General features: G+C 39.7%; 1 protein-coding gene across 2 annotated transcripts in view; it reads right to left on the reverse strand.

Annotated features, from left to right (window-relative positions):
* Rfc1 (replication factor C subunit 1) overlaps positions 1 to 27,437 on the reverse strand; it is a 65,072-nt gene that overhangs the window by 23,695 nt on the left and 13,940 nt on the right. For both annotated transcript variants that reach the window (XM_042678067.1, XM_042678066.1), the window contains exons 3-9: positions 27,007 to 27,082; positions 26,260 to 26,382; positions 15,602 to 15,834; positions 13,169 to 13,246; positions 8,757 to 8,834; positions 5,530 to 5,614; positions 3,224 to 3,510 (exon numbers count right to left, since the gene is read on the reverse strand). In XM_042678067.1, the coding sequence (XP_042534001.1) occupies positions 3,224 to 3,510; positions 5,530 to 5,614; positions 8,757 to 8,834; positions 13,169 to 13,246; positions 15,602 to 15,834; positions 26,260 to 26,382; positions 27,007 to 27,082 (960 nt within the window). The remainder of the gene's footprint in view (positions 1 to 3,223; positions 3,511 to 5,529; positions 5,615 to 8,756; positions 8,835 to 13,168; positions 13,247 to 15,601; positions 15,835 to 26,259; positions 26,383 to 27,006; positions 27,083 to 27,437) is intronic.

Raw genomic sequence — 27,437 nt, forward strand, 5'->3', positions numbered from 1 at the left:
GCTGTCCCACAGCTCTTCAACGCAAGGCTAGCATTCTACCACTTGAGCCACTTCCGGCTTTTTTCTTTTTGCTTATGTGGTGCTGAGGAATCGAACCCAGGGCCTCAGGCATGCAAGGCAAGCGCTCTACCACTGAGCCACCTTCCCAGCCCCCCAATTCTTTTTGTTTTTGTTTTGTCAGTCGTGGGGCTTGAATTCTGGGCCTGGGCAGTGTCTCTCAGCTCTTCAGCTCAAGGCGAGCGCTCTACTGCTTGAGCCACAGGGCCACTTCCGGTTTTCTAGTGGTTTATTGGAGATGAGTCTCATGGACTTTCTTGCCAGGGCTGGCTTTGAACCGCAATCCTCAGATCTCAGCCTCCTGAATAGCTAGGATTACAGGCATGAGCCACCGGCGCCCAGCTACAAAATATTCGTCTAGATAAATAAGGAACCAATTAAAATCTGCTTACATGAGTTAAATTAATCATTATAGATGGTCTAGACTTCAACCTTATATATTCAAACTAGAACAAGTTTATTAAAATACAGCTGCCAAATTCAGAGACAGGGAGGGAAGAGGTGATATTGTCCAAAAAGAAATGTCCTCATCAGACTGGGTGCCTGAAGCTCGCTCATGACTGTAATTCTAGTTACTCAAGAAGCTGAGATCTGAGGTTTGCAATTTGAAGCAGGCCCAGGCAATAAAACTCTTATCTCCAATCAGCCACCAGAAAACCAGAAATGGAGCTGTGGCTCAAAGTAATAGAGCTCAGGGACAGCACCTAAGCCCTAAGTTCAAGTCCCACTACTAGAAAGAAAAATGTACTTATTACCTGACCGACATAAATGTAAGCCCTTTGTACATCACCTTAAAATAATTATTTAAAAATAAAAACACAGGAGGGGGGGGGGGGGGAATGGGAAGAGGAAACAAAGGAGGAGGCAACAAAGCTTGATAAGAAATGTACTCATGGGGGCTGGGAAGGTGGCTCAGTGGTAGAGCGCTTGCCTTGCATGCATGAGGCCCTGGGTTCGATTCCTCAGCACCACATAAGCAAAAAAGAAAAAAGCCAGAAGTGGCACTGTGGCTCAAGTGGCAGAGCGCCAGCCTTGAGCTGAAGAGCTGAGGGACAGCGCCCAGGCCCAGTGTTCAGGCCCCACAACCGGAACACCCCCCCCCCCAAAAAAAATGTACTCATGGGCTGGGAAGGTGGCTCAGTGGTAGAGTGCTTGCCTTGCATGCATGAGGCCCTGGGTTCAACTCTTCAGCACCACATAAGCAGAAAAACCCAGAAGTGGTACTGTGGCTCAAGTGGTAGAGTGCTAGCCTTAAGCTGAAGAGCTGAGAGACAGCAGCCAGGCCCAGGGTTCAGGCCCCACGACCAACAACAACAAAAAAAAATGTACTCATTACCTTGCCTATGTAATTGTAACCCCTCTGTAAGGTATTTTCACAATAAAAAAAATAAAATAAAATAAAAATACGGCTTCAAGGGACTCCAATATATACAAAATGAAAACATCCATTTACAATATTAAAATTATGAATTACACATAATTTTTAAATATGCCTATGTACTAAGTTAGAATTATTTAGCTGAAATCAATTAAATTTATTAGACTTTTTAAAAAAGATAAGATTTCACTATGTAATCTATGTCTAGGCTTGCCTTGAACTTGCTATATAATTCAGGCTGTCCTCAAAGTCAATCCTCTGCCTCCAGATTGCTGGGATTACCAATCTATGCCACCTTGCTCAGCTAACCTTATTAGGATTTGATGTTCCTCAAACTACTTCTGTAAAAATATTCTGAGTTATTTTTATTCTAATAAAAAATATTGTGAAGATTAACAGTATCAGGGCTCAGAAGGTGGCTCAGTGGTAAAGTGCTTGCCTAGCATGCATGAGGCCCTGGGTTTGATTCCTCAGCACCACATAAACAGAAAAAGCCAGAAGTGGCGCACTAGTCTTGAGCTGAAGAACTGAGAGACAGCGCCCAGGCCCAGAATTCAGACCCCACAACTGGCAAAAAAAAAAAAAAAAAGATTAACACTATCATTTAAAATTTTTGCTTCCTAGAATATTTAATGTGCCAGAAGAAAAACATTCATGCACCAGTTAAGTATTTAGTGAAAAAAATCTGAGACCAAAAAGTTAATTGTTCCTTAAAGCAGATTTATGAGCATTGTCCATAACAAAAGCATTTCAAAATAATCACAATTTCATGGTTCTGCACTAAAAAATAATGGTTATGAACAGTTCAAATAAGACAATATTCTGCTTTTATGCCAAGAGGCATGAAAGAATAGAGACTGCTCATCATAAAGCTAAAGTGGTTCAAAACGAGAGATTCATAAAGACCATTAGCTTCTCAAGGCTATCTGAAAATAAAACTTCTGAAAGGCATCCATTATTTCATCATTTCTCCTTTGAAAATGACTTGTGCATCTAACCATTGTTGTTATATTAGAGCAAAAGCACTTATTCAAATAGCAAACACTTTAAGAGTGAAAGCTAAATTTACACAGCACTGTGTCTCATGCCATGATGTAACTGATTTCATATTCAGCAAGAACAGTCATTCCATACTCACTGAGTACTACTGTTGCCCCTACAACACAGACGGGAGAAACCAAGCCCAAGCCCACGACTGCTCAGTGGCAGAGCTATGGTTTGAAATGAGCCCCGGAGCTTGCATGGACTAGTATGTCATACCACTCCTCAGGGGACCCAAGTTCAAGACTAGCTCTGCTACTTACTCACTACCTGGTAATTTTGGCAAAGGTATTTAAACTCCTTCAGCTTATTTCCTCATCTTTATAACTGACTTGAATAATAAAAGTAAATAACTCAAAGGTTATTGTGAAGAATATGAGTACAATAGTACTTTAGTACCATAGCTGTTACACAAAATTAACAGACTAGTTTACCTATACTAATACTCTATATTCTGTGACAGTTTTAAATAATATACCATCTTCTGAGGCTTCCTTAGCTTGCTAGCCAAACATTTCTTCTACTGAGCTACACCCTTTGACTTTAAATAACATTTATTTTTTGTGTGCTATTGGGGTTTGAACTCAGGGCCCCAGGCTGCTATGCAGGTGCTCTATCTACCATTTGAACCCAATCTTTAAATATTATCTTCAAAGAACCATAATAATACAGGAAAGGTTAAATAAAATTTGAAAACAAACTGAGATCAACACACAGCCCCAGAATATATTCTGAAAGTGTTCCTACCTCTTTTTTGGCAGGAGAATTTTTGGATTTTTGAGGAGTTTTTTTCTCTTCTTTCAATTCAATAGCATTTTCTTTTCTTTTTGAGGCCACAGACTCTGATTCTTTATAAGAACGCTCTTCTTTTATCTGCGTGAGTGCTAGCTTAGAACTGTTCTTTGGAGAAAAGGACTCTCCTGTTTTGTGAGCTGATGACTTGGAATATTGCTGAGATTTCTTTGAGTGTTCACACTTAGTTTGTTTATTGGGACTGTAGCTCTTTCTCTCATTTGACAATTGTTCTGTTTTTACTACGAAGAAAAGATATGGTTGCTGTTTGTGGAAAATGATACTCAGTATCAACTTCCTTTTTTCATTGTTCAACTAATCTTACACATAGTATCATATAATGCTTTCTAAACACTAATATTTTATTTTTTATGCAGGACATTTAGTTTTTAATTAAATATTTATACATTTCTTTGTGCAACCACTTCAAATTAAGAGATCTGTCTATAAGTTGTACATCTGTTGATACAATACTATAAATAACATTTTAAAGAAACAGATTTCACTTAAGTTAGGCCCTAAAATTTACATAAAGACTTGAGTAGAATATAAATCATATAAAAATTCTGTGTTCAGAAACAACCTGAAAACCCAAAATCCTGAGGTGAAAAGACTAAAAAGTACTGCAAAGACAGTTCTACTTATAGGATTAAGACCATCTAGCCAGACATGATGAAGCACACCTATAATCCCAGAAGTTGAGTGACTCAGGCAGGAGAATTCCAAGTTGGAGCCAGCCTGGGCTATATATTGCACTAAAATCCAGCCTAAGATAAAGAGTACAAATCTGTCTCAAAAAAAAAAAAAAATCAGTTCTATATTCTTGATTCAACCAAAAATGAGTGGAAAATATTTTAATTATGTCAGTACAGAGCATATACAGGCTTTTTTTCTTGTCATTATTCACTTTTTCTGTCGGTCATGGAGCTTGAACTCTGGGCCTGAACACTGTCCCTCAGCTCTTCGGCTCAAGGCTAGTGCTCTACCACTTGAGCCACTGCACCGTTCCAGTTTTCTGAGTAGTTTACTGGAGATGAAGAGTCTCATGGCCTTTCCTGCCCATGCTGGCTTTAAACCGTGATCCTCAGATCTCAGCCTCCTGAGTAGCTAGGATTATAGGCATGAGCCACTGGTGCCCGACTTCTTATCATTATTCTCTAAACAATACATAACTACTTTGTATTAGATACTATAAGTAGTCTAGAGACCAAGTATAGGGAGCTATGCATAGATTATCTTCATAGGTTCTATGCCATTTATATAAAGAACTTCGAAATCCCCAAATTTTAGTATCCATGGTGGGCCTGAGACCAATCCTTCACAATGGGAGACCACTGTACTAGTAGGTGATTCAGTATCAGAACCAGTAAAGGAGAATCCCAAACACAATCAGCAGAAGAGCTGCAGGTACCCTGAACAACTTCTTAAGTTAATGCTGTGGGACTCTAATATGAAAGGCTCATAACATTAGTTCTTCGTCTTCATATGCTGAAATTTACTTAGAAATTAATAGGAAGCCAAAGGTACCATAATCTACCTTTGGTACAACAAAAGAGACTCTCTACCAGCAAGTATCCAAATAGCTTTCAAAGCATACACAGTCCCCAACTCATCATTTTTCAACTTTACAGTGGTGCAAAAGCAATATTATAGTCAGTAGAATTCTGCATTTTGATCTTTCCTTCCATAGGTAATAATGCAGCATGGTGCACGCTCAACACACTGAACTGCAGTAAAACTACAGTGTACTACCTTGCTAAGACTTCCACTTGGGCTGGAAAGGTGGCTCAGTGGCTCAGTGCTTGCTTTGCATGAATGAGTCCCTGGGTTTGATTCTTCAGTACCAAATACACAGAAAAAAACGGAAATGGCGCTGTGGCTCAAGTGGTAGAGCACTAGCCTTGAGCTGAAGAGCTCAAGTTCAGGCCCTACAACCAACAACAACAAAAAAGAAAGACTTCCACTTACAGAACTCCCAACCTATGATGATGTTTATTGGGATGTTAACTGCATTGTAAGTCTAGAAGTACAACATGCTCTAAAAGTATCCATTAGCTAGACAGTTTTGACCGGAATATTTAAACCAAGTTTTCTTCTAATGTATGACATAGAAGCTGACCGTAGAAATAAAGATAGCAAAGAAAAAAATAACAGATAATACAGCAGAAAACAAATTGAAATTTCATAATTTAAATCCCACCCCAAAAAGAATTTTCTTCTATAAAAACAAGTACTAGTTCTTCCTTCCTCCTAGTAATTACCTGTATGAGGATATGTATGTTCTGCTTTATTTAAATTATCTTGGACAGATGAAAATGCTTCTCCTTCTCCTGAGACCTTCTGGACCTAAACAAATTTAAAAAGGACAAATAATAGGAAAACTCTTGACCATAGAAAATTTAAGTCCAAGGGCTATCTTTCAAACTAGCAATATGCTACAACAAACTATACTTAATACTCCACAAAGTTTTCAGAGCAAATTATTTTTATTTCATTTCACAGAGGAAAAAACAGATGAAAGATTATAAATCTAGATATATAAAACATAATCTCACAGTCAGGTACCGGTGGCTCACGCCTATAATCCTAGCTACTCAGGAGGCTGAGATCTGAGGATCACAGTTCAAAGCCATCCCAGGCAGGAAACTCCATGAGACTCTTATCTCCAATAAAGCACTAGAAAACCAGAAGTGGTGCTGTGGCTCAAGCGGTAGAGCGCGCTCACCTTGAGCTGAAGAGCGCATGGACAGCGCCCAGACCCAGAGTTCAAGCCCCATGACAGACAAATAAAAACAACAACAACATAATCTCACTTCATTCCAACCTCTCAAACTGGAGTGGAAGCCTGATTTCTGCCTTCTATCTTTCCCTTCATACTGTGACTATTGTCCAGTTAAAAACTGAAATCTAAACAAAAAGAGCTAAGATGAAAAACAAACTAAAGCTAAAAGAAAAATAACTTTCTCAAAAAAAAAAAGGTATTCCATCTGTCCAATGATTCCTCAAAATTCTACTTTCTAGAGACCACAAGCAGAATTATGTGGCAATATCTAATATTTGAATTTTAAATGTAATTTTTTTGGGGGAGGGGTCTGGTTGTGGGGCCTGAACTCTGGGCCTGGGCACTGTCCCTCAGCTCTTCAGCTCAAGGCTAGCACTCTACCACTTGAGCCACAGCGCCACTTCCGGCTTTTTTCTTTTTGCTTATGTGGTGCTGAGGAATCGAACCCAGGGCCTCGTGCATGCAAGGCAAGCGCTCTACCGCTGAGCCACCTTCCCAGCCCCTAAATGTAATTTTAATATATGCAGAAATAAAGCTTTCAAGTGGCCAACTCCTACACGCTCCCTACTATCTTATACTTTCCTTCATAGTCTTGGCCCCTGAAAATTTACTTTCACTTCAAAGAAGTAAAATTTTGCAGTGCCTGCTGCATTTGGGATAAATGAGAGAAGCCTGCCTGTGCTGAATGCTGCTTGCCAGATTTTTGGCTGATGGTACACCCTTCTGCAGAAGCAAATTTTGCTTGCTGAGACAAACAAAAAAAAAAAAAGAAAAAAGGTAAAAATCTTTTTTAAATAGCCAGATATTGATTTAGACAGTACTCATAACAGAATGTTATTCATCAGAAATTAAATTTATTAGAGATGAAGTGCTTTCTTGGTCTTGGAGAAAAAGGAGTAGTACTGGGCTTTGCACTTAATAAGCAGATGCTCTACCACTATAACTCCAGTGAAGATCAGTGCTTCTACCAAAAAAAAAAAAAAATCTAATAGCCCAACTACTCAGGGGGCTAAGGCAGGAAAATTGTGAGTTCAATTGTGTGTGTGTGTGTGTGTGTGTGTGTGTGTGTGTGTGTGTGTATTTGTTATTATAAAGATGATATACAAAGGGGTTATTATTTCATGAGTCAGGTAATGAGCACCCTATGCTCTTATTTAAAATAAAATAATCAACCAGGCACCAGTGGCTCATACTACTCAGGAGACTGAGATGTGAGGATCGTAGTTCAAAGCCAGCCTAAACAGGAAAGTCTATGAGACCTTAACTCCAATATACTACTCAGAAAAAAAAAACAGTCAAGTGGTACTGTGGCTCAAGTGGTAGAATGCTAGCCTTGACTAAAAAGAAGCTTAGGGACAGTGCCCAGGCCTTAAGGTCAAGACCCAGGACTGGCAAAAAAAAATAAAAAATCAACCAGTTACCAGTGGCTCATGCTACTCAGGAGGCTGAGATCTGGGGATCATGGTTCAAAGCCAGCCCAGGCAGGAAAGTTCATAAGACTAATTTCCAATTAACCACCAAAAAGCTGGACTTGGAGCTATGGTTCAAATGGTAGAATAAGAACTGGGAATGTGGCTTAGGGCAGAGTGCTTGCCTAGCATGTATAAAGCCCTGGGTTCAATTCCTCAGTACCACATAAACAGAAAAAGCCAGAAGTGGCACTGTGATTCAAGTGGTAGAGTGCTAGCCTTGAGCAAAAGAAACTCAAAAACAGTGTGCAGGCCCTGAGTTCAATACCTAGAACTGGAAAAAAAAAAAAAAGGTAGGGCACTAGCCTTAAGCAAAATGCTCAGAAACAGCACAGCCCTGAGTAGTTTGAGCCCCACATTTGGCAAAAAAGGAAAAAAGAAAAAGAAAGAAAGAAAAGGAAGAAAGTACGGGAGGGAGGGAAGGAAGGAGGGGAGGGCAAATGAGGGAGGGGAGAGAGAAGGAGAGATGAAGAAAGAATGAATAAATGAATTTAATGCCAGAGAATAAGTTTTTCCTTTTCTTCTCTTCTCTTGGTACTGGGCTGAATTTAAACTCAGTCTTGTGCTTGCTATACAGGTGAGTATCTCTTGGGCCATAACCCCTCAATCCTTTTAGCTTGGTTATTCTGTGAGATAGGATCATGAATTTATGCACAGGCCAGCCTAGATAACAACTCTCTTATTTTCATTTCCTTTGTAGCTGACAGGTTGTACACGCACCATCATGCCCATCTTTTATTGGTTGAGATTGGAGTCACTCAGATGGTTTTTCTAAAATTGGCCTCAAACTTCCTCCTAGTCTCCAAGCTACTATTATAGGCATGAGACAATGCACTCTAACACAAGCTTTTCAGTGAGTTTTCAAATACAAATGTGTGTGTGTGTGCACGTGTGCGCACACACACATAATTTAGTTCCTTTCTGGAAGAGTTACTCATGGCTGTTACCTTCAGGCATAGAAAGGAATATTGAGGCTGGGAATGTGGCTTAGTGGTGTAGAGTACTTGCCTAGCATGCATGAAGCCCTGGGTTCAATTCCTCAGTACAACAACAGAAAAAGCCAGAAGTGGTGCTTATGGCTCAAGTGGTAGAGTTCTAGCCTTGTGTAAAAGAAGCTTAGGGACAGTGCCAGGCCCTGAGTTCAAGTCCCAGGACTGGCAAAAAAGAAGAAAGAAAGAAAAAAAAGGAACATTGAACTATGTTGTGTACTTAGAATGCTAACAGTCCAATATGGCACCTTTTTGGTCTTGGGCTCTTCATCCAACATTGCTAACGTTCTGGCAAACTCTTCATCTTCATGCAATTGCCTCTCCAGCTGTAAAAAACATCCAAACAGTGAGGTACTTTTGTACTCTGAGCCAAAAGATTTCCCATTTTTAATTCATAAAACTTAAAAAAAACCTAGAAAAACATTTCCTAGAAAATAGCCATAACATTTTGCTACTGATCATTAACAGTTAAAAATCACAGCTTGTTTCAGTAAGCCAAATTAGACTCCAAAAATCAATTTCTAGAGTTATAGGCATAACAGATAAATTCAGCATTTTGGGGGGGGGGGGGAGGGGAGCACGTTACTGGGGTTTTAACTGAAAACCTTGCACCTTTTAGAAAGGCACACTATCCTTAAACCTCTATCTCAAATTCAGTTTTGTTTTGTTTTTGTACCAATTCTGTGGCTTGAACTCAGGGCCTGGGCACTGTCCCTCAGCTTTTCTGAGCAAAGCTAGCATTCTACCACTTTGAGCAACAGCTCCATTTCTGGTTTTCTGGTGGTTAATCGGAGATAAAGAGTTTCATGGAGGAGGGAAAAAAAAAGTTTCATGGATTTTCCTATCCAGGCTGGCTTGGAACCAGAATCCTCAGATCTCAGCCTCCAGAGTACATAGGATTATAGGTGTGAACCCAGCTAAATTCAGTACATTTTTTTTTTTCCGGTTGGTCATGGGACTTGAACTCTGGGCCTGGGCACTATCCCTGAGCTCTTCAGCTCAAGGCCAAGTGCTCTACCTGTTGGGCCACAGAGCCACTTCTACTTTTCTTGTGGTTAAGTGAAGGAGGAGTCTTATAGACTTTCCTGCTCACACTGGCTTTGAACCTTAATCCTCAGCCTCCCGAGTAGCTAAGATTCCAGGCGTGAGTCACCAGCTTTCAGTACATTCTTTTTTTTGGGGGGGGGTCCAGTCGTGGGGCTTGAACTCAGCCTGGGTGCTGTCCTTCAGCTCTTCAGCTCAAGGCTAGCACTCTACCACTTGAGCCACAGCGCCACTTCCGGCTTTTTTCTTTTTGCTTATGTGGTGCTGAGGAATCAAACCCAGGGCCTCAGGCATGCAAGGCAAGCGCTCTACCAGTGAGCCACCTTCCTAACCCCTTTCAGTACATTTTTAAGCTAACATTTTTAATAAAATTTGAAGTCTATGTTTAATAGTCCTAATACAACACTTATACATCTCTTATTTATATATTCTTAAATGAGAGAGATATCTGAAATAAATCTCACCTTAACAGAAAAATAATTATGTAGAAGATAGAAAAACATGAATCTTAAGGAGTTAAGAAAATTCTCTGGACACCAGCAAATATACAAATATAACCATTGCTTTTTATTATCAAATGCTTAGTAATTCAAAGGTGTCTGTTTTAACTTTTAAAAATTTAAGTCATCCCACTGGTTTTCCTAACATGCCAATAAAGCAAACATTCTACTTCTATTTCCAATATTTCTACTTTAAGCAAAATGATTCTTTCAGAAGAGAATGTATATTAATGAAAAACATGTCTCAATATAAAGTAACCAGCTTTATGGTTACCAATAATCAGTTTTAGAACAAAGGAATTCTTGATGGCATCATAATATTAGTGTTTAACATAGCTCACTTAATAAGCTGGCAGAGCTGGGAGCTAGTGGCTCACACCTGTAATCCTAGCTACTGAAGAGACTGAGATCTGAGAATCACAGTCTGAAGCCAAACTGGGCAAGAAAGTCATTAAGATTCTTTTTTTTTTTTTCCCAGGCCCAGAGTTCAAGCCCCACAACCGACAAAAAAAAAAAAAAAAAAAAATGAAAAGATCCTTTTTTTTTGTCGGTTGTGGGGCTTGAACTCTGGGCTTGGGCACTGTCCCTCAGCTCTTCAGCTCAAGACTAGCGCTCTACCACTTGAGCTACAGTGCCACTTCCTGTTTTCAAGTGGTTTATTGGAGATAAGAGTTTCTCTTGCTCGGCTGGCTTTGAACGGCTGGCTTTGAACCGTGATCCTCAGATCTCAGCCTCTTGAGTAGCTAGGATTATAGGCGTGAGCCATCAGCGCCAGGCTAAGTCATTAAGATTCTTATGTCCAATTAACCAGCAAAAAGCTGAAGTGGAAATAAATGTAGCTCAAGTAGTAGAGCAAAAAAAAAAAAAAAACCTCAGGGTCAGAACCTAGGCACTGAGTTCAAGCCCCAGCATGGCACAACAAAAAGAAAAAATATATACACACATCTACACTAAGGAGTATTAGATACTGGACACAGTTACTAAATGAATAGGAGTACAAATTATTAGGGAGGCTCTTAGGAAAAAAGACATCATCAATTATTAACATCCTGAAAGTCCTTAATCAGATTAATAAATTACCCAACAGGATTCTGAAAGAATGTGGCAGAAATGGAAAAACACAGAATTGTGATAGCTCTGGTTCCTTGGAATGAACTGGATAATCCTCTATTATTTGCAAATAGAAAAGACATATACCTAAAAATTCCTTCATACTCTGACCTAGGCCACTTGTGCTACTTTGAATTATAAGAATAGCTGTTTGCAAGCTCATAGAACTCATAAATGTTATAAATCATGACAGACAGTTTGCTCCAGGAAAGTTAGAATGTGTTTGTGACTTTAACTGAGTATCACTTTTTTGGGGGGGAAATTATGTAATCACTTAATCACAATAAAAAAAAATTTTAAATAGCTGTTTGCAAATAATACATTTCAGCATGACCAAATAAGACAGAAAACCATTTTGAAGACACAGACTGCCCAATTAATGAGAGCAATCACAATATGGTCTCTCTGCTTTTGAGGGTGTTTTGGTTTTTTGAGTTTTGATGTCACAGCTGAGACACAAACAGCCCAGTAGGTAGAATTTAAAGGCTATACATAGAAAGAGGACACCTGAACAGCAATATAATAGTGGCAACAGTAGCTGTGAGGAAGAGCTTCGAACACTGTTCAGGAGTCTTAAGCTAAAAAAAACCAGCAGGCACCTAACAATGGAGCTTCTAGTGGAGATTAGCACTCTTCCTTGTGCTATGTTCTTTATTCGCCTCCAGAAAATACCTTTTTCTCTCCCTACGTTATTAGCCCTTTTAGTCTCATTTGCTAGGTCCTCTTCTTCATCTTAAATTTTCAGAGTTCCCCGGAGTTCAATTCTGAAACCTTTTTTCTATTTACATTGTCTCCCCAGGGTTTAAGATACACAGGTTTTAAGGCCATACAAATGCTAATGATTCCTAAATATATACTTTCAACACCTTAAAGAACACCTCCCCTCCCCCCCACAATTACTCACTCTTTTCTCTTTTTTTTTTTTTTTTTGTCAGTCACAGGCCATGAACCCTGGGCCTGGGCGCTGTCCCTCAGCTCTTCAGCTCAAGGCTAGTGCTATACCACTTGAGCCACCGCACCACTTCCGGTTTTCTGGTGGTTTACTGGAGATAAGAGTCTCACAGACTTTCCTGCCTGGGCTGGCTTTGAACCAAGATCCTAAGATCTCAGCCTCCTGAGAAGCTAGGATTACAGGGGTAAGGCACCAATTCCCATCTCCACACTTCTTTACTCAATCGCCTACTCTGCAGCTCCACTGAAGTCAATTACACATCTCCAACTTAACTGTCCAAACTGTAACTCTTGGCTTCTCTGTACCAAAACCCATTTCAAGTTCTATTCATTCATCCATTTTATACCCGATCTACCAACAACCACCTAAGGCTCTATCTATAAGACACATTGAGATGATGACCATCTCTTCAATTACCAACCTGATAACAGCCAGTGTCTTCTCTCACCTACCCTACCTGACAGCCTCCAAGTAGGTCTGCTTTTGCTCATGTCCCACCATGAAGAAAGACACCATTAGTTATTCTGTACATTCGCCTTACAGGACCAGAGTAGTTTTCTTTGAAGATCTATAACATCATGTCACTTTTCTATTCAACACTGTGATGGCTTTCATCTCACAGAAACTGAAATCCAAAGTCCTTACGATCTAAAATCATTTTAGTAGAAATCAAACACTTACCAGGACATACAGGGTTTACTGTTGGGCATTTCTCCAAAATGATCTCACACTACTCTTCTCAGTGCTCTACCGCTCACAGTGGTAGAGCACTAAGAGTAGTGTGAGATCAGTTCCACTTACAGTTTTTGAGTGGTTAATTGGAGATAAGAGTCTCATGGGGACTCTTTTGCCTGGGCTGGCTTCCAACTGCTCTTCTCAGATCTCAGCCTCCTGAGTAGCTAGGATTACAGGCGTGAGTCACCAGCCCCCGGCTTTTACTTCAACTTATCTTACATGTAACTTCCAGTTAGGCTTAAGTCAAATTAGATGCCAACACTAAATAGCAAGTCATGATATCAAGGTATTAACAGTATGTAAAAGGCAACAGTAATACCTCTGCATCTTCATCAAGTTGTAACTGCTTGGCAATGGCTTCATCATTTAATCTGGAATCATCTGTATTTGGGGAAGGCTGTATTTCAAAGAAAAACAAGATGAGCATATACCTTAAGATCAGAATAAGTTACATTTTCTTTTTTTTTTTCTTGGTCCTGGGACTTGAACTCAGGGCCTGGGCTCTGTCCCTGAGCCACTCTGTGCTCAAGGCTACAGCTCTACCACTTGAGTCACAGCGCCACTTCCAGCTTCTATGTATGCGGTACTGAGGAATGGAACCCAGGGCTTCATGCATGCTAGGCAAGCACTCTACCACTAAGCCACATTCCCAGCCCAACCTTTTCTTGACTGTAGCTGATTAGATATATTAATAAGAAAGTATATCAGCAATAGTTATAGTCCACAGGAGCCAGAAAGTCAAGTTTATAATTATTCCTTGAGCACATCCAGTCTCCTAAACAGTAAACATCCTACAGATGGTTCTCACTTAGTTTCTACTGATGTATTCAAAATAAATACTTGCAAAAGGAAAATGCTATAGAATGTTATGGATTAATGCTGGAGAAGTAGTCCAGAACACTGGCAAACCAATGTGAGGATGCTTACATTATATTGCATACACATTAAGGAAATAACAAACACACACCAGCCTTATTTAACAATAATGTACTTCAATGTCTATTTCCTAAATGCCTAGAAAAAAGATAAATTGCAGGTATGCTCAGTTTATAATGGATGTATTTGATACCATCTGTAAATTTTGTCTACAGATTTTATCTAATTTTGTCTGCTGAAGAAAACAGTAAAATAAGTTTGAATTTCTAAGGATCCAATTGAAATTCTAAGAACAACTAATTTTTCTTATGGTCAAAATATTTTTTTTCCTGCTGCAGTACTTTCAAAAAGGGAGTGAAGTGATACAATAATTTTTCCTAGTTTCAGGTATAAAAGAAAAATTATGAGCTGGGCACCGGTGGCTCACGCCTATAATCCTAGCTACTCAAGAGGCTGAGATCTGAGGATCACAGTTCAAAGCCAGCCCAGGCAGGAGAGTCCATAAGACTCTTATCTCCAATAAACCACCAGAAAACCAGAAGTGGTGCTGTGGCTCAAGTGGGAGAGCACTAGCCTTGAGCTGAAGAGCTGAGGGACAGCTCCCAGGCCCAGAGTTCAAGCCCCAAGACCCATACAAAAAGGGAAAGAAAAATTTGAATTTCCTTGTCCTCTAAGATAAGGGCAATATATTTTATTCATAGTGACAGAAAATTATTTTCACTATCAAAATATATTTTCTCTTTTATGATAACTCAGTTTTTCCTCTTAATATCAATGAATGGACAACACTTTTTTTTTTGGCAAGATGGGTTTGAACTCACAGTCTCACATCTGTTAAACAGACTGCTATTTGAGCCATGCCTCCTGTCCTTTTTGCTTTTGTTATTTTTCTTTTTTCTGTTGGTTGTGGGGCTTCAATTCAAGGACTGGGCACTGTCCCTAAGCCTTTTCACTCAAGGCTAATGGTCTAACACTTCTGGTTTTCTGGTGGTTAATTGGAGATAAGATTCTCACACACTGAACAGCTAGGGTTACAGGCATGAGCCACCAGTGCCCAACTTGCTTTTTTCTTTTTAATGCCAATACTAAGGCTTGAATTCAGGACTTCATGCTACTGCCTGGCTTTTTTGCTCAAAGGCTTATGCTCTACCACTTGAAGCACATCTAGCTTTTGGCTGGCTAATCAGAAATAGAAGTCTCACAGACTTTTTTGCCCAAGTTGGCTTCAAACCTTGGTTCTCATATCTCAGCCTCCTGAGTAGCTAGGATTACAGGTAAGAGTCACTTGTACCCAGAACTTTTGTTATTTTTTAAATAGATGTCTCTCGGGCTGGAAAGGTGGCTCAGTGGTAGAGTGCTTGCCTTGCATGCATGAGGCCCTGGGTTTGAGTCCTCAGTACCTATAAGCAGAAAAAACTGGAAGTGGCACTGTACCTCAAGTGGTAGAGCACTAGCCTTGAGCTGAAGAGCTGAGGGACAGTGCCCAGGCCCAGAGTTCAGGCCCACAAGACTGGCAAAAAAAAAAAAAAAAACATAACCAGATGTCTCTCTTGCTTTTTGCCCAGGAAGACCTGGACTGCAATCCTCTTACTTATACTTCCCACAGAGTTGTGATGACATGTACCTGTTACCATGCCCAATATTTTTTTCTTAGCTTTCTATTATTCAGATATGAGGTATTGTAAATGTGTTTGTCTGTTTGGCTTTAGCTGGTCTCCAGGCATAATATTATGCTTTGTTTTGGTTTATTAGGTGAAAGGGTCTTATATATGTTCCAAGCTGGACTCAAACTTGCAGCCTTCTGCCTCAGCATTCACATGCTTATATTACAGGCATGGACCATGCACCCAGAAATCCTCGTCTATAGGATACTCACTTCTTTTCTTTTGCTTGCCACCATCTTCTTATCTGACCTTCGAACACTTCCAGTTCCAAAATAATCAAGCACGGATGTTGGTGTAAGCCTTATTGGTGATAAAGGCTTGTTCTTAATCTTAGTATTTTCTTCATTCTTTTTCATGTTTGATACTCCAAGGTAACTATTTTTAGATCTTCCATTTTCTTTTGATTTTGAGGCTGTCTTCTTACTCAAAAAGTCATCATCTTCATCTTAAATAAAATATAATCAAATTTTTTCATAAAACATCAATTCTAATTATATAGACTAACCATTTTACTAGTTTTATGAAAAGTGTCTAAGAGCTTTTAAAAGTTAATATTTATTTTCTTGTCTCCTGATAAGGCCAGGCCTGTAATATACCATCTCCCCCAGTTACTAGCCATTGTACATGGATATTTACTGGTTACTTGTTATGTACAGGCACTGAGGAGCTAGTAATCAATTAAAAAGACCCAATTTCTGCCTTCATTGAAATCCATGTGTTATGATGGCAAAATGTGAGAATTAGGGAGGGATAAAATTAAGAATATAGCCTTGTAGATTACTTGTCTAGCAGATTCGTCTTAGGGTTGCTACTCTAGGTCCAGATAAGATGTTGACTCTGGTGGTTTTTCAGAGGTGGTAAGAATTTGCCAGATTCTGGCCACATATTGACGATGAACCAACTACTACTATCTAACTATTCAGAAAAGACTTTAAATTTTGGTACATTTTTTTTTTTAATCTCACTAAAGTTTCTCAGGCTTTTGTTTCTGAGATCTTCCTCAGCCTCGTAAGGGCGAGGATAATAGACATTGCCACCTTACCTGGCTCAAACTTCTTTTTTTGGAGGGAGCTTTTATTAAGTAGTTATACAAAGAACTTACAATTCTGTAAGTCAGGTTATGAGTACAATGCTTCTTAGTCAATACCACCCCTTCCTTTCATTTTCCTCCTCCCATCACTACCTTCAAGTTACATAATGTACATTGAACATAATGACCACATTTGCTCTTCCTTCCTCCCTCCATTCCTGTGCCCCTCCTTTGCCCTCCCTCCACACGTTACCACTTCCTGTTATTCAGTATATTTAGTTGTTCAAAGGAGATATCCTTTTGGGTTCTTCCCCTAAGTATACTATCCTTTAGTCAATTTAAAACTTACGTTTTTAAGAGGCTTTTCTACACTATGACAAGGCTTATCTTACTAGAAATCCTGAAAAGTCTGTGCCTAAAAAGGATCTCAACAAATCTTTAGTTCAGTGATTTATTCACAAGAGAAAGGGCTTCTGTATACTAACAAAAGTAATGCAATATAAAGAAAATAGAAGACAATCATGAAGTCTAAGAGTTATCTGAGGGTTAAGAAGGAATAATTTATGAATCTGGCATACAAAAACCACTTACAATTGTGTCATATTTACTGGCAAGTACTCCTTCCTTCAAACACAAACATTTGCTAATAACTGTATGTCTCAGCATTATACTATTCCTAAGTAACTTGTCAAAAAAAAAAAAAAAAGATTGAGCCTAGTTTTCCAATTATATTAAATTAGAACTATATCATAACAAATAACTCATACAAGTTGCTGATTATAATAATGTGAAAGAAAACTCACTATTTAAAGCAAGGATATACATACCTTTCACTGCAGGCTCAGTTTCTCTAGTAACACAGGTCCCCTCATCATTGGAGGGCCTTCTATAATCACACATATATTAATTAGGTAGGTCCATACTCTTGACCATGAACAACTGGCCTCTGATTGGGCACCTTTGACCATTTTCTAAACTAATGTGTGCAAGCCAAACTGCTAGAGATTTATTCCTGCATTCAATGAAGTCCATCAGCAGCCTCTTAACACATCCCCCACTTGGCTGACTCTAAAAGCTAGGTTTTTGTTCTTAACTTGTAATTGGAAGATTTTTTTTCTTTTTTTTTCCGGTTGTGGGGCCTGAACTCTGGGCCTGGGTGCTGTCCCTCAGCTCTTCAGCCAAGCCTCGCGCTCTACCACTTGAGCCACAGCGCCACTTGCGGCTTTTTCTGCATATGTGGTACTGAGGAATCGAACCCAGGGCCTCATGCATGCAAGGCAAGTACTCTACCACTGAGCCACCTTCCCAGCCTGGAAGATTTTCTTTTTTTTTTTTTTTTTTTTTTTTTTTTTGTCGGTTGTGGGGCTTGAACTCTGGGCCTGGGCGCTGTCCCTCAGCTCTTCAGCTCAAGGCGAGCGCTCTACCACTTGAGCTACAGCGCCACTTCCTGGAAGATTTTCTTTAAAGCAGGCTTATTGATTTGCCTTTAGCCAGTCAATCTAACTTCAAGCTAAAATTAAAAACCCAATCTGCCCACTCCTCCTTTGCTTTGCTTTCTCTTTGCATTTATAAACCTGCTTCTGCCAGTATCTCCTCTTTCTATCCCTGAATTCTTTCCCCCAGACCCAGTGTCCCGAATCTAGTAACACCAGGACCATGATGAGCACAACAGAAAGTTAAATAATAGAGAAAAATATACAGGGGCTGGTAAGGTGGCTGAGTGGTAGTGCTTGCTTTGCATGCATAAGGCCCTGGGTTCGATTCCTCAGCATCACATAAACAGAAAAAGCCCGAAGTGGTGCTGTTGCTCAAGTGGAGAGCACTAGCTTGAGCTAAAAAGCTGAGGGACAGCATCTAGGCCCAGAGTTCAAGCCCCGCAACTGAGAGAAAAAGAGAGAGAGAGAGAGAGAGAGAGAGAGAAATATACCATCAAAAGACACAGTAAACAGTCTGCTGCAACATCAGCAAAATATTGTTTTAGAATAATCATTCTAGTTGGTGTTGAAGTGTGTGTGTGTGTGTGTGTGAGCAGTACACAACAAATTGCCATAAAATGGTACATGCCAGGTGCCAATGGCTCATACCTGTAATCCTACCTACTTAGAAGGTTAAGACCTGCAAACAGAGGTTCGAAACCAGCCTTTGCAGAAAAGTGTGAGAGACTCCATGTTTAATTATCAAAGAGCTGAGACATGGCTCAAGTAGTACACTACTTCCACAAGGTACTCATGGAAAGCAAGAAAGCCACGCAAGAGCTTGAGGCTCTTCCAGTACCCCAGTACTGGAAGCAAAAATATGCACAGTATAGTGTTATAGTTTGAATATGAAAGACCCACAGGCTTATATACTGTGGGCTTGATTGCTAGCTGATGGCTTTTGAGAAAGTAATTATATCCTAAGAGTTCAACTTTCATCCACAGCTTAATCCCTTACTGGATTTAAAATTAGAATACATCTATGGATGTTGATGGAACTATGAAAGGTAGAGCTGGTTGGAGAAGGAAAGTCCCTCTGGCATGTCATTGAAAGGTACCCTCCTAGCCCTGTCTTTCTCCTCTCTGCCTCCTGGCTGTCATGAGGTGAACAACTTTGTTCCTCTATTCCCTCCCACCATGATGCTTTTTCTGCACCATGACCCAGACATAAGGACAGCCACTGCAGCCTCTGAAAACATAATCCAAAAAATGCTTCCTCCTTGTAAGGAGTCCCTCTCAACTTCTGTCATAGGAACAGACACTAAATATAGAAACCAGCAACACAGTCACTTATTACCATTATGAAGTATTCCGGACTGTACATACCACTGCTATGCTTCCATGTGTTTGGCAACACAGTAGGGAGCGAGCTTATTAATGCAAAGGAAATGGGCACAGTGGTATACTATATGACTTTACATCAGCTACAATGTCACGAGGCAGAAGCAATTTCAGCTCCATTATCACCACGATAGTCTATGCCTTCTGTCGCTGACCAAAATACACTTTTGCAGTATGTGACTGTATTCTGCAAAAGTGTCTGTTTAAAAAAGTCCAAACACACACACAAACACAAAACAAACACAAAAACTACTGCTTAGTCAAGTACCTCTAGTGCATGCCTGTAATCCTAGATACTTATGAAGCTAAGATCTAAGAACCACAATTCATAGCAAGTCCAGGCAGAAAAGTCCCTGAGACTCTTATTGCCAATTAACAAAAAAAAAAAAAAAAGCCAGAAGTGAAGCTGTGGCTCAAGTGGTAAAGTACTAGCCTTGAGCACAAAAGATAAAGATAAAGAGAGGCTGGGGGTTTAGCCCAGCGGAAGGGCGCCCACCCGGCCCTGGGTTCAGTCCTCAGCCCCCCGGGGAGGGGGGGGGGAGGAACTACAAAAAAAAGATAAAGAACACTGACCAGACCCTGAGTTTAAGCCCCAGTACCAGCAATATTTTATATATATATATATATATATATATGATATAAAACACATATATATGCATACATGTATGTATATTGTCACATGTATGAATATATATATAATGTATATCCAGACACTGACATAAAGACATTCATATTCATTCATCACAAAAGCAGATAAGAAAATAGCAGATTTAATGATGTACCTGTAGACATACACAAAACTAAAGACAGCCTGTTATCTTGCCTATCTGAACAAACAAAATCTCAAGAAAGCAGTCCCTACTGCCTATACAGGATGACTTTTGAACTAGCTGGCTTGAAGTACCTTTGGCCTTTAGAATTTCAGAGGCTACACCAATATATTATGGAGAGAGAAAACAAAGGAGATAGCTAGCTTCTGACAAAGACAGTCATTTATCAGGCATTGCTGACCCTTCTCATATAAAATGAATATTGTACAATCATCAACACTGGGTAGAGATAGAACATTCCTCTTCTTTAGCATTTGCCCTTGTTTTCTAACAAGACTCAATTTGTTTCTGCCTAGTCAGAAGCCACAGGCAAATTATGTTCTGTTCTCCCCCAGAAACTTATAATAAAATATTGATAAATACATCTAAGCCAAATTTCTGAGAACTAGTTGAAAATCATTGGCAATTGAATACTTAAAATCTCCCTCCAGGATATTTGTCTCCTTATAAAAACATCATTTATTTTTATTTATAGACAACATAATCTCAAATGTGGCAACAACGTCAACTAGAATTATCCAACACAGAGCAGAGGAATTGCCTGGAAGAGGAGATTGCTTTGCCATTCTGAGTTATGTACGTTCATTTATTTAAAAGAAAAACAAATAAAAGAGAAAGAAAATAATGCCTAGGCCTATAATAAAATCTATTTACAAGCTAAGAAGGAAAAAAAATCTAATTCTGTAGTTTAAACTGCTTAGTTTGGCTTTTCAAACAGATTTCTGAATATCCTAATTCTATGATTTGCTTTCCTTTGGTCAAATCTCAAATTAATGGAGAAACTAAAAATAACTTACCAACTAGCCAAAAAATAAAAACTGCTAGATGCTGGTGGTTCATGTCTGTAATCCTATATACTCAGGAGGCTAAAATCCGAGAATGCAGTTCAAAGCCAGCCCGGGTAGTTAAGTCCACGAGACTCTTATCTCTAATTAACCAACAGAAAACTGGAAGTGGAGCTATGGCTCAAAGTGGTAGAGCGCTAACCTTGAGCAAAAACAGCTCAGGGACAGCACCCAGGCCAAGTTCAAGCCCAACAAATGCAAAAACTATGATCTAAACTGGTTTTGGAGGTACAGAAAAATTTATGCACTTGTCTAATCTTCAGTATATGTTCATTAATCAAGTAAAAGGAAATAAACTAAACATACCATCTCTGTCCATTCAAGTGGTAAATCAGACATCTTTTTTTTTTTTTGTCGGTCATGGGGCTTGAACTCTGGGCCTGGGCGTTGTCCCTCAGCTCTTCAGCTCAAGGCAAGTGCTCTACCACTTGAGCTACAGCGCCACTTCCGGTTTTCTGGTGGTTTATTGGAGATAGGAGTCTCACGGTCTCTCCTGCCTGGGCTGGCTTTGAACCGCGATCCTCAGATCTCAGCCTCCTAAGTAGCTAGGATTACAGGCGTGAGCCACCAGCGCCCGGCAAATCAGACATCTTATACATAATCAGTATAATAAAATACATAGTCGGGTGCTGGTGGCTCATGCCTGTAATCCTCAGGAGGCTGAGATCTGAGGATCTCAGTTCAAAGCCAGCCCTGACAGGAAAGTCCGTGAGACTATTTATCTCCAATAAACCACCAGAAAACAGGAAGTGGTGCTGTGGCTCAAGTGGTAGAGCACTAGCCTTGAGCTGAAGAGCTGAGGGACAGTACCCAGGCTCAGAGTTCAAGCCCCACGACCAAACAAAAATAAATAAAATAAAATACTTAATATAATCAAATATGTTGTTCATCTTTAATTAATAGAGAAGCTGGGTACTAGTGGCAAGCTACAAAGTTGTTAAGGTGTTACTCAAATATATTGTGTGCCTAAGTTACAAATGCGTTAAATACAATTGTTAAAGGTAAAAGGTTTCAATGAGGGAATGCTTAAGTGATTTAATATTACTACCAGGTGCCAGTGCTCACATCTATAATTCTAGATACTCAGGAGACTCCTATTAACCACCAGAAAAACGAAAGTGGAGCTGTGGCTCAAAGTGGTAGAGCACTAGACCTGAGCAAAAGAGTTCAGGGACAGCGCCTAGGCCCTGAGTTTTATTTTATTTTTGATTATTATTATATTATAGCTATTAGTCTAAATAGTTCACCCACCCTCAAAAACTTTTTCTTCAGAATCTTAGTGTACAAGTTAATATGAACTGTTAACAAGTATAATACAATACAATACACAATTTTTAGTTTCCTCTTTAAGGAAATGTTTTGCCTTCGTCTGTTTCCCTAAATACATCCGCAAAAAGCTCTATCACCTACAAAATCTATACCTACTGACTTCCTACACACAAAAAATAATAATAATAAATAATTTCAAGAACACTAACTTCTCTAGAATTAGAAATCCAACTAAAATTACCAGTCATAAATAATTTTCAAGAGACAGCTCTAAGCTGGGAGTGGTGGGTTCGCTGGCGCTCCAACGCTGTCAGGCCTGCAGAGCTGGGCCTCAGAACAGCGGGCCAGCACCGGGACTCTTTCCTGTACTTCACCTACAGTAGCAATCTGCTATCAGAGAAGATCCACCTCCAAAACCCCTTGGCAGCATTGTGCTGCGTGACCTGCCGGCAGGATTTCAAGCCTGACTTTGGCAATTTCCAGGGCAAAACAAGCGAAAGGTGGCATCTAAGTATAGCTACCGTTTTTCAAAGTCCTGGCGATGAAGTGTGGGGAGGGGTATGGAAAATTAACGAAAGCAATTTAAATTCCCTGGATGAGCAAGAAGGGGTTAATATGTTGTAAATTAAAGTTTCTACTCAAGAAGAGAGCGCCCCCCACCTCACCACAGTAAAAAGGTTATTTGCTTGGGTGTAAAGGAAAATGGTTTACCCCTGGACTATCAAGAGAAGTTAAAAGCAATAGAACCGAATGACTATAATGGAAAAGTCTCAGAAAAAAATAGAAGACAACATCAAAAAAGGCAGAGCCAAACTCTGTAGAACAGAATACAACTGGACATAATCTATGTACTATTAGACAGTACTTCTAATATTTGGAGAACAGGCTCTGGGACATCTCCAGGTTTAATCTGCTGGTGATCAACAGTGTCTCACTTGGGTGATTCCTTGTTTTCTGACAACCTGGGTCTTGAATCAAACAATTACAAAGAGGTCTGTGAGTTCCTGAATTGCATGGGTGCTCAGTGTGGGATCTCCTGAGGACAGCTAGAACAACTCTGTTAAGTGGATCGTGTGTTCCTGCTTTGTGAAGAAGGGTAGACTGCAGCCCACTGGATGACAGTGCCGGTAAACTGCTTTGCTGTATCTGAGCATTTCTTTAAATGATCAACTTCATTAGAGTAAGGAAACTGAGAGACAGTTGATTTTTTTTTTAAAGTTTAAAAATTGAAAATGGCTTACTGTTCTTAAAGAAATAAGTGTTTTTTTAATTAATTTTCAAGAGACAAAAAAAATGCCCCATATTTTTAAAAATACCAAATAGCTGATTAAACTGCATAATAAAAGGTCATCTTTACCAAACAAAACTCAAGGTCTCTCACATCATTAAACAGCCAAAGTAAACATATTTGCCCAGTCCAACAAGTATGTGGGTTTTACCAGCCAAGAACATTTTACTAGTTAATAGTTAGCTATGATGATATTTATAAACAGCATTTTCCTCTTCCTAAAACTTCAGAAATTAATGCAGTTTTAAAAATAAGTCCCAGGGGCTGGGAAGGTGGCTCAGTGGTAGAGCGCTTGCCTTGCATGCTCAAGGCCCTGGGTTCGATTCCTCAGCACTACATAAGCAAAAAGAAAAAAGCCGGAAGTGGCGCTGTGGCTCAAGTGGTAGAGCGCTAGCCTTGAGCTGAAGAGCTGAGGGACAGCGCCCAAGCCCAGAGTTCAGGCCCCACGACTGGACCCAAAAAAAAAAAAAAAGTCCCAGCAGGGTGCCAGTGGCTCATGCCTGTAATCCTAGCTACTCAGGAGGCTGAGATCTGAGGACTGGGGTTCAAAGCCAGCCCACGCAGGAATGGCCATGAGACCTTTATCTCCAATAAACCACTCAGAAGACTGGAAGTGGCGCTTTGGCTCAAGAGGTAACTCCGAGACCACAAATATCTTTCATCATTGCTTTGTTTAAATTTTCTGGGACTTATTTTTAAAACTGCATTAATTTCTGAAGTTTTGGGAAGAGAAAAATACTGTTTATAAATATCGTCATAGCTAACTATTGACTAGTAAAATGTCCTTGCTTAGTAAAACCCAAATACTTGTTGGACTGGGCAAATATGTTTACTTTGGCTGTTTAATGAAGTGAGAGACCTTGAGTTTTGTTTGGTAAAGATGACCTTTTATTATGCAGTTTAACCAGCTATTTGATATTTAAAAAACAGGTATTAGGGGGCTGGGAAGGTGGCTCAGTGGTAGAGTACTTGCCTTGTATGCATGAGACTCTGGGTTCAATTCCTCAGCACCATATAAGCAGAAAAAGCTAGAAGTGGCGCTGTAGCTCAAGCAGTAGAGTGCTAGCCTGAAGCTAAAGAGCTGAGGGACAGTGCCTACGCCCAGAGTTCAAGCCCCATGACTGACAAAAAAAAAAAAGAAATGTATAAAAAGCCGGGCACCAGTGGCTCACACCTGTAATCCTAGGTACTCAGGAGGCTGAGATCTGAGGATCACGGTTCAAAGCCAACCTGGGCAGGAAACCCCGTTGAGACTCTTATCTCCAATAAACCACTAGAAAACTGGAAGTAGTGCTGTAGCTCAAGCAGTAGCGTACTCGCCTTGAGCTGAAGAGCTGAGGGATAGCGCCCAAGCCCAGAGTTCAAGCCCCACTACCCACAAAAAAAAAAAAAACAGTATTAGTCGTCCCTATTTTATACAGGATGAAATTAAGACATAGAACTAATTTTTTCCTTATATTTCAGTGATAAGGAACAAACAGAATACTATGTAATACTGAACATCACAGTAGATGGGTATATTGTACCTCAAGATTTTTAGCTAAAGAAAGGGGAACAATACATGTACATCCTAGACAAAATGACCCAAACATGACCTAATTGTCACAAAAAGTCCAGATGAAATGCTGGACACTCTTCAGAAAATGACATGCAAAGACTCTTCTACTGAAAAAATAAGTCGAGTATTGAAGAAAATGCGTGGTCAGAGCTCATACTGTCTGACCCTTTGTGTACTTGAAATTATAGGATAGAGCAGCCTTGATCCACAGGTGAAGGCCAGGACTGGCTACACCCATTGGCATGTCCAGGGTGTCATAGACAGCTTGATCACACCACCTTCAGTTATGTAATAAGCTTATTACCATACTGTTTTCCTGTACCCTCTCACACATTCAATTTTCACAACGCAGTAAGGTCTAAACTGGGACACCTCTGAAATGAAGAGTTCATTGGTACAACGTGCGGGAAAACATATTTAGCAATAGAACAAAAAGGCTAAAAGTGTCCATCTGCAGCTGGTATGACAAAGCAACACATGTCCCAAGCATTTTTTTCTTCAATCAGTTTCACTTCATCCATAAATGTCTCATACTGTCTATGAAGTTCATCTCTGAACTTTGTTCAATTTTAAAGAGTTAAAGCTCTAGCACTGCCACAAAAAAAAAAAAAAAAAAAGTAATTCTAAACTAACTCACTAATTTTTTTTTTGGACTGCCAAAAAAAAAGTTCTTATTTTTTTTTTTTTCTGGTCAGTCATTCGGCTTGAACTCACAGATTGGATGTTGTCCCTAAGCTTTTCTGCTCAAGGCTAACATCCATCACTTTGAACCACAGCACCACTTCTGGTTTTCTGGTGGTTAATTTCCTACCCAGGCTGGCTTTGAACTGTGATCCTCAGATCTCAGCCGCCTAAGTAGCTAGGACTACAAGCATGAGCCACCAACACCCAGACTCACTACTATTTTAAAATAAGATTCAAGGTAATGCTTCCATATACATGATTCAATACAGAACACTTAAACTCTTGCTCTAGAGCTGAAGATGCAGCTCAGTGGTAGAGCACCTGTCTACTGTCCATGAGGCCCTGAGTTCTAACAAACAAGAAAATAAATTGACCCATCAGCCCTCAGAAAATGCCAAAAATGATAATTACAACTTTCCCCTGAAAAATATAATCCAATAAAACAAAAAGGCAGCAGAAGTTCAATTCGAAGTGAAGGAGATAAACAGATACAAATGAAAAGCTTAAAGCACACAGAAATTCTCAAAAGAACTGAACATAGTACCCTTACCTGTTTCTGAAACATATGTAACCGGGTCCTGACGTAAAATTTTACTGGGTTTAGAAGACAATGGCAATTTTTCTGATTGCTTTTTGGCATTTTTTACCTGCATTGTCTCTTCTGATTCTGAATCTATGAAAGAAAAATAAAACTTTGAAAAGTAGTAAAACATAGGATTTTTTAAAGTAGTTACTGTGAACTGCTTCCTAAAGGACCTCAGGCACTTATGCTTGCCTTTTTTATTTATTTTTCAAATAGGTTCTCGAATTTTGCCATAAGCCATCTTTTGAAGGCAATCTTCCTTGCTAGGATCTCATACATTGCTGGGATGACTGACACACACTACCACACCAAGTATTATCTGTTGAGAAGGGGCCTCTATAACTTTTTTTTCCTGGGCTACCCTCTTCTCATAACACCTATTAACATCACAGAGAGCTGAATGTCTCTGAGCATTAGTTTGTCAATTTTTTTTTTTTTTTTTGGTCTGGTCGTGGGGCCTGAACTCTGGGCCTGGGCGCTGTCCCTCAGCTCTTCAGCTCAAGGCTAGCGCTCTACCACTTGAGCCACAGCACCACTTCCGGCTTTTTTTCTTTTTGCTTATTATGTGGTGCTGAGGAATCGAACCCAGGGCTTCGTGCATGCAAGGCAAGTGCTCTACCACTGAGCCACCTTCCCAGCCCTAGTTTGTAAATTTCTACTCTAAGGGATATCAAACAATTTTACAACATTAAAGGGTCTTGAAAGAAATATTACCTGAATCATAGATGATCCTCTTTTTCCTGTTAGTTTGTTTCTGTTTGGAGGCATCTTCTTTACAAGAGCTATTTACCTATAAACATTATAGCATTATTAGAACAAAAACAAGCCAATATATCTGTATTTGTATATCTGTATCTATATAAATATATAGATATCTTTATTTTCCCCTCATTAAACTTGGGTTTGGTTCTTAAATGGGTAATTTTGACACCTTGATGACATCTATGTTCAGAGACATTCCTGTTTATCACTACTGAAGGGGAGGCAGGATTACTGGCATCAGATGAGTATAAACAAGTGATGCTACCAAACCGCAAACAACACATAGTACAGTCTTTCACAGCAAGAACTCATCTAGTTAAAGAATAAGCCAGACAATAATTGTATCAGGAAGGGAAAGTTACACAAGAAAAATTTTCTCCTCT

The sequence above is a fragment of the Dipodomys spectabilis genome, unplaced genomic scaffold, assembly GCF_019054845.1.
Source record: "Dipodomys spectabilis isolate Male_0828 unplaced genomic scaffold, ASM1905484v1 ptg000043l, whole genome shotgun sequence".
Taxonomy (NCBI): Eukaryota; Metazoa; Chordata; class Mammalia; order Rodentia; family Heteromyidae; genus Dipodomys; species Dipodomys spectabilis.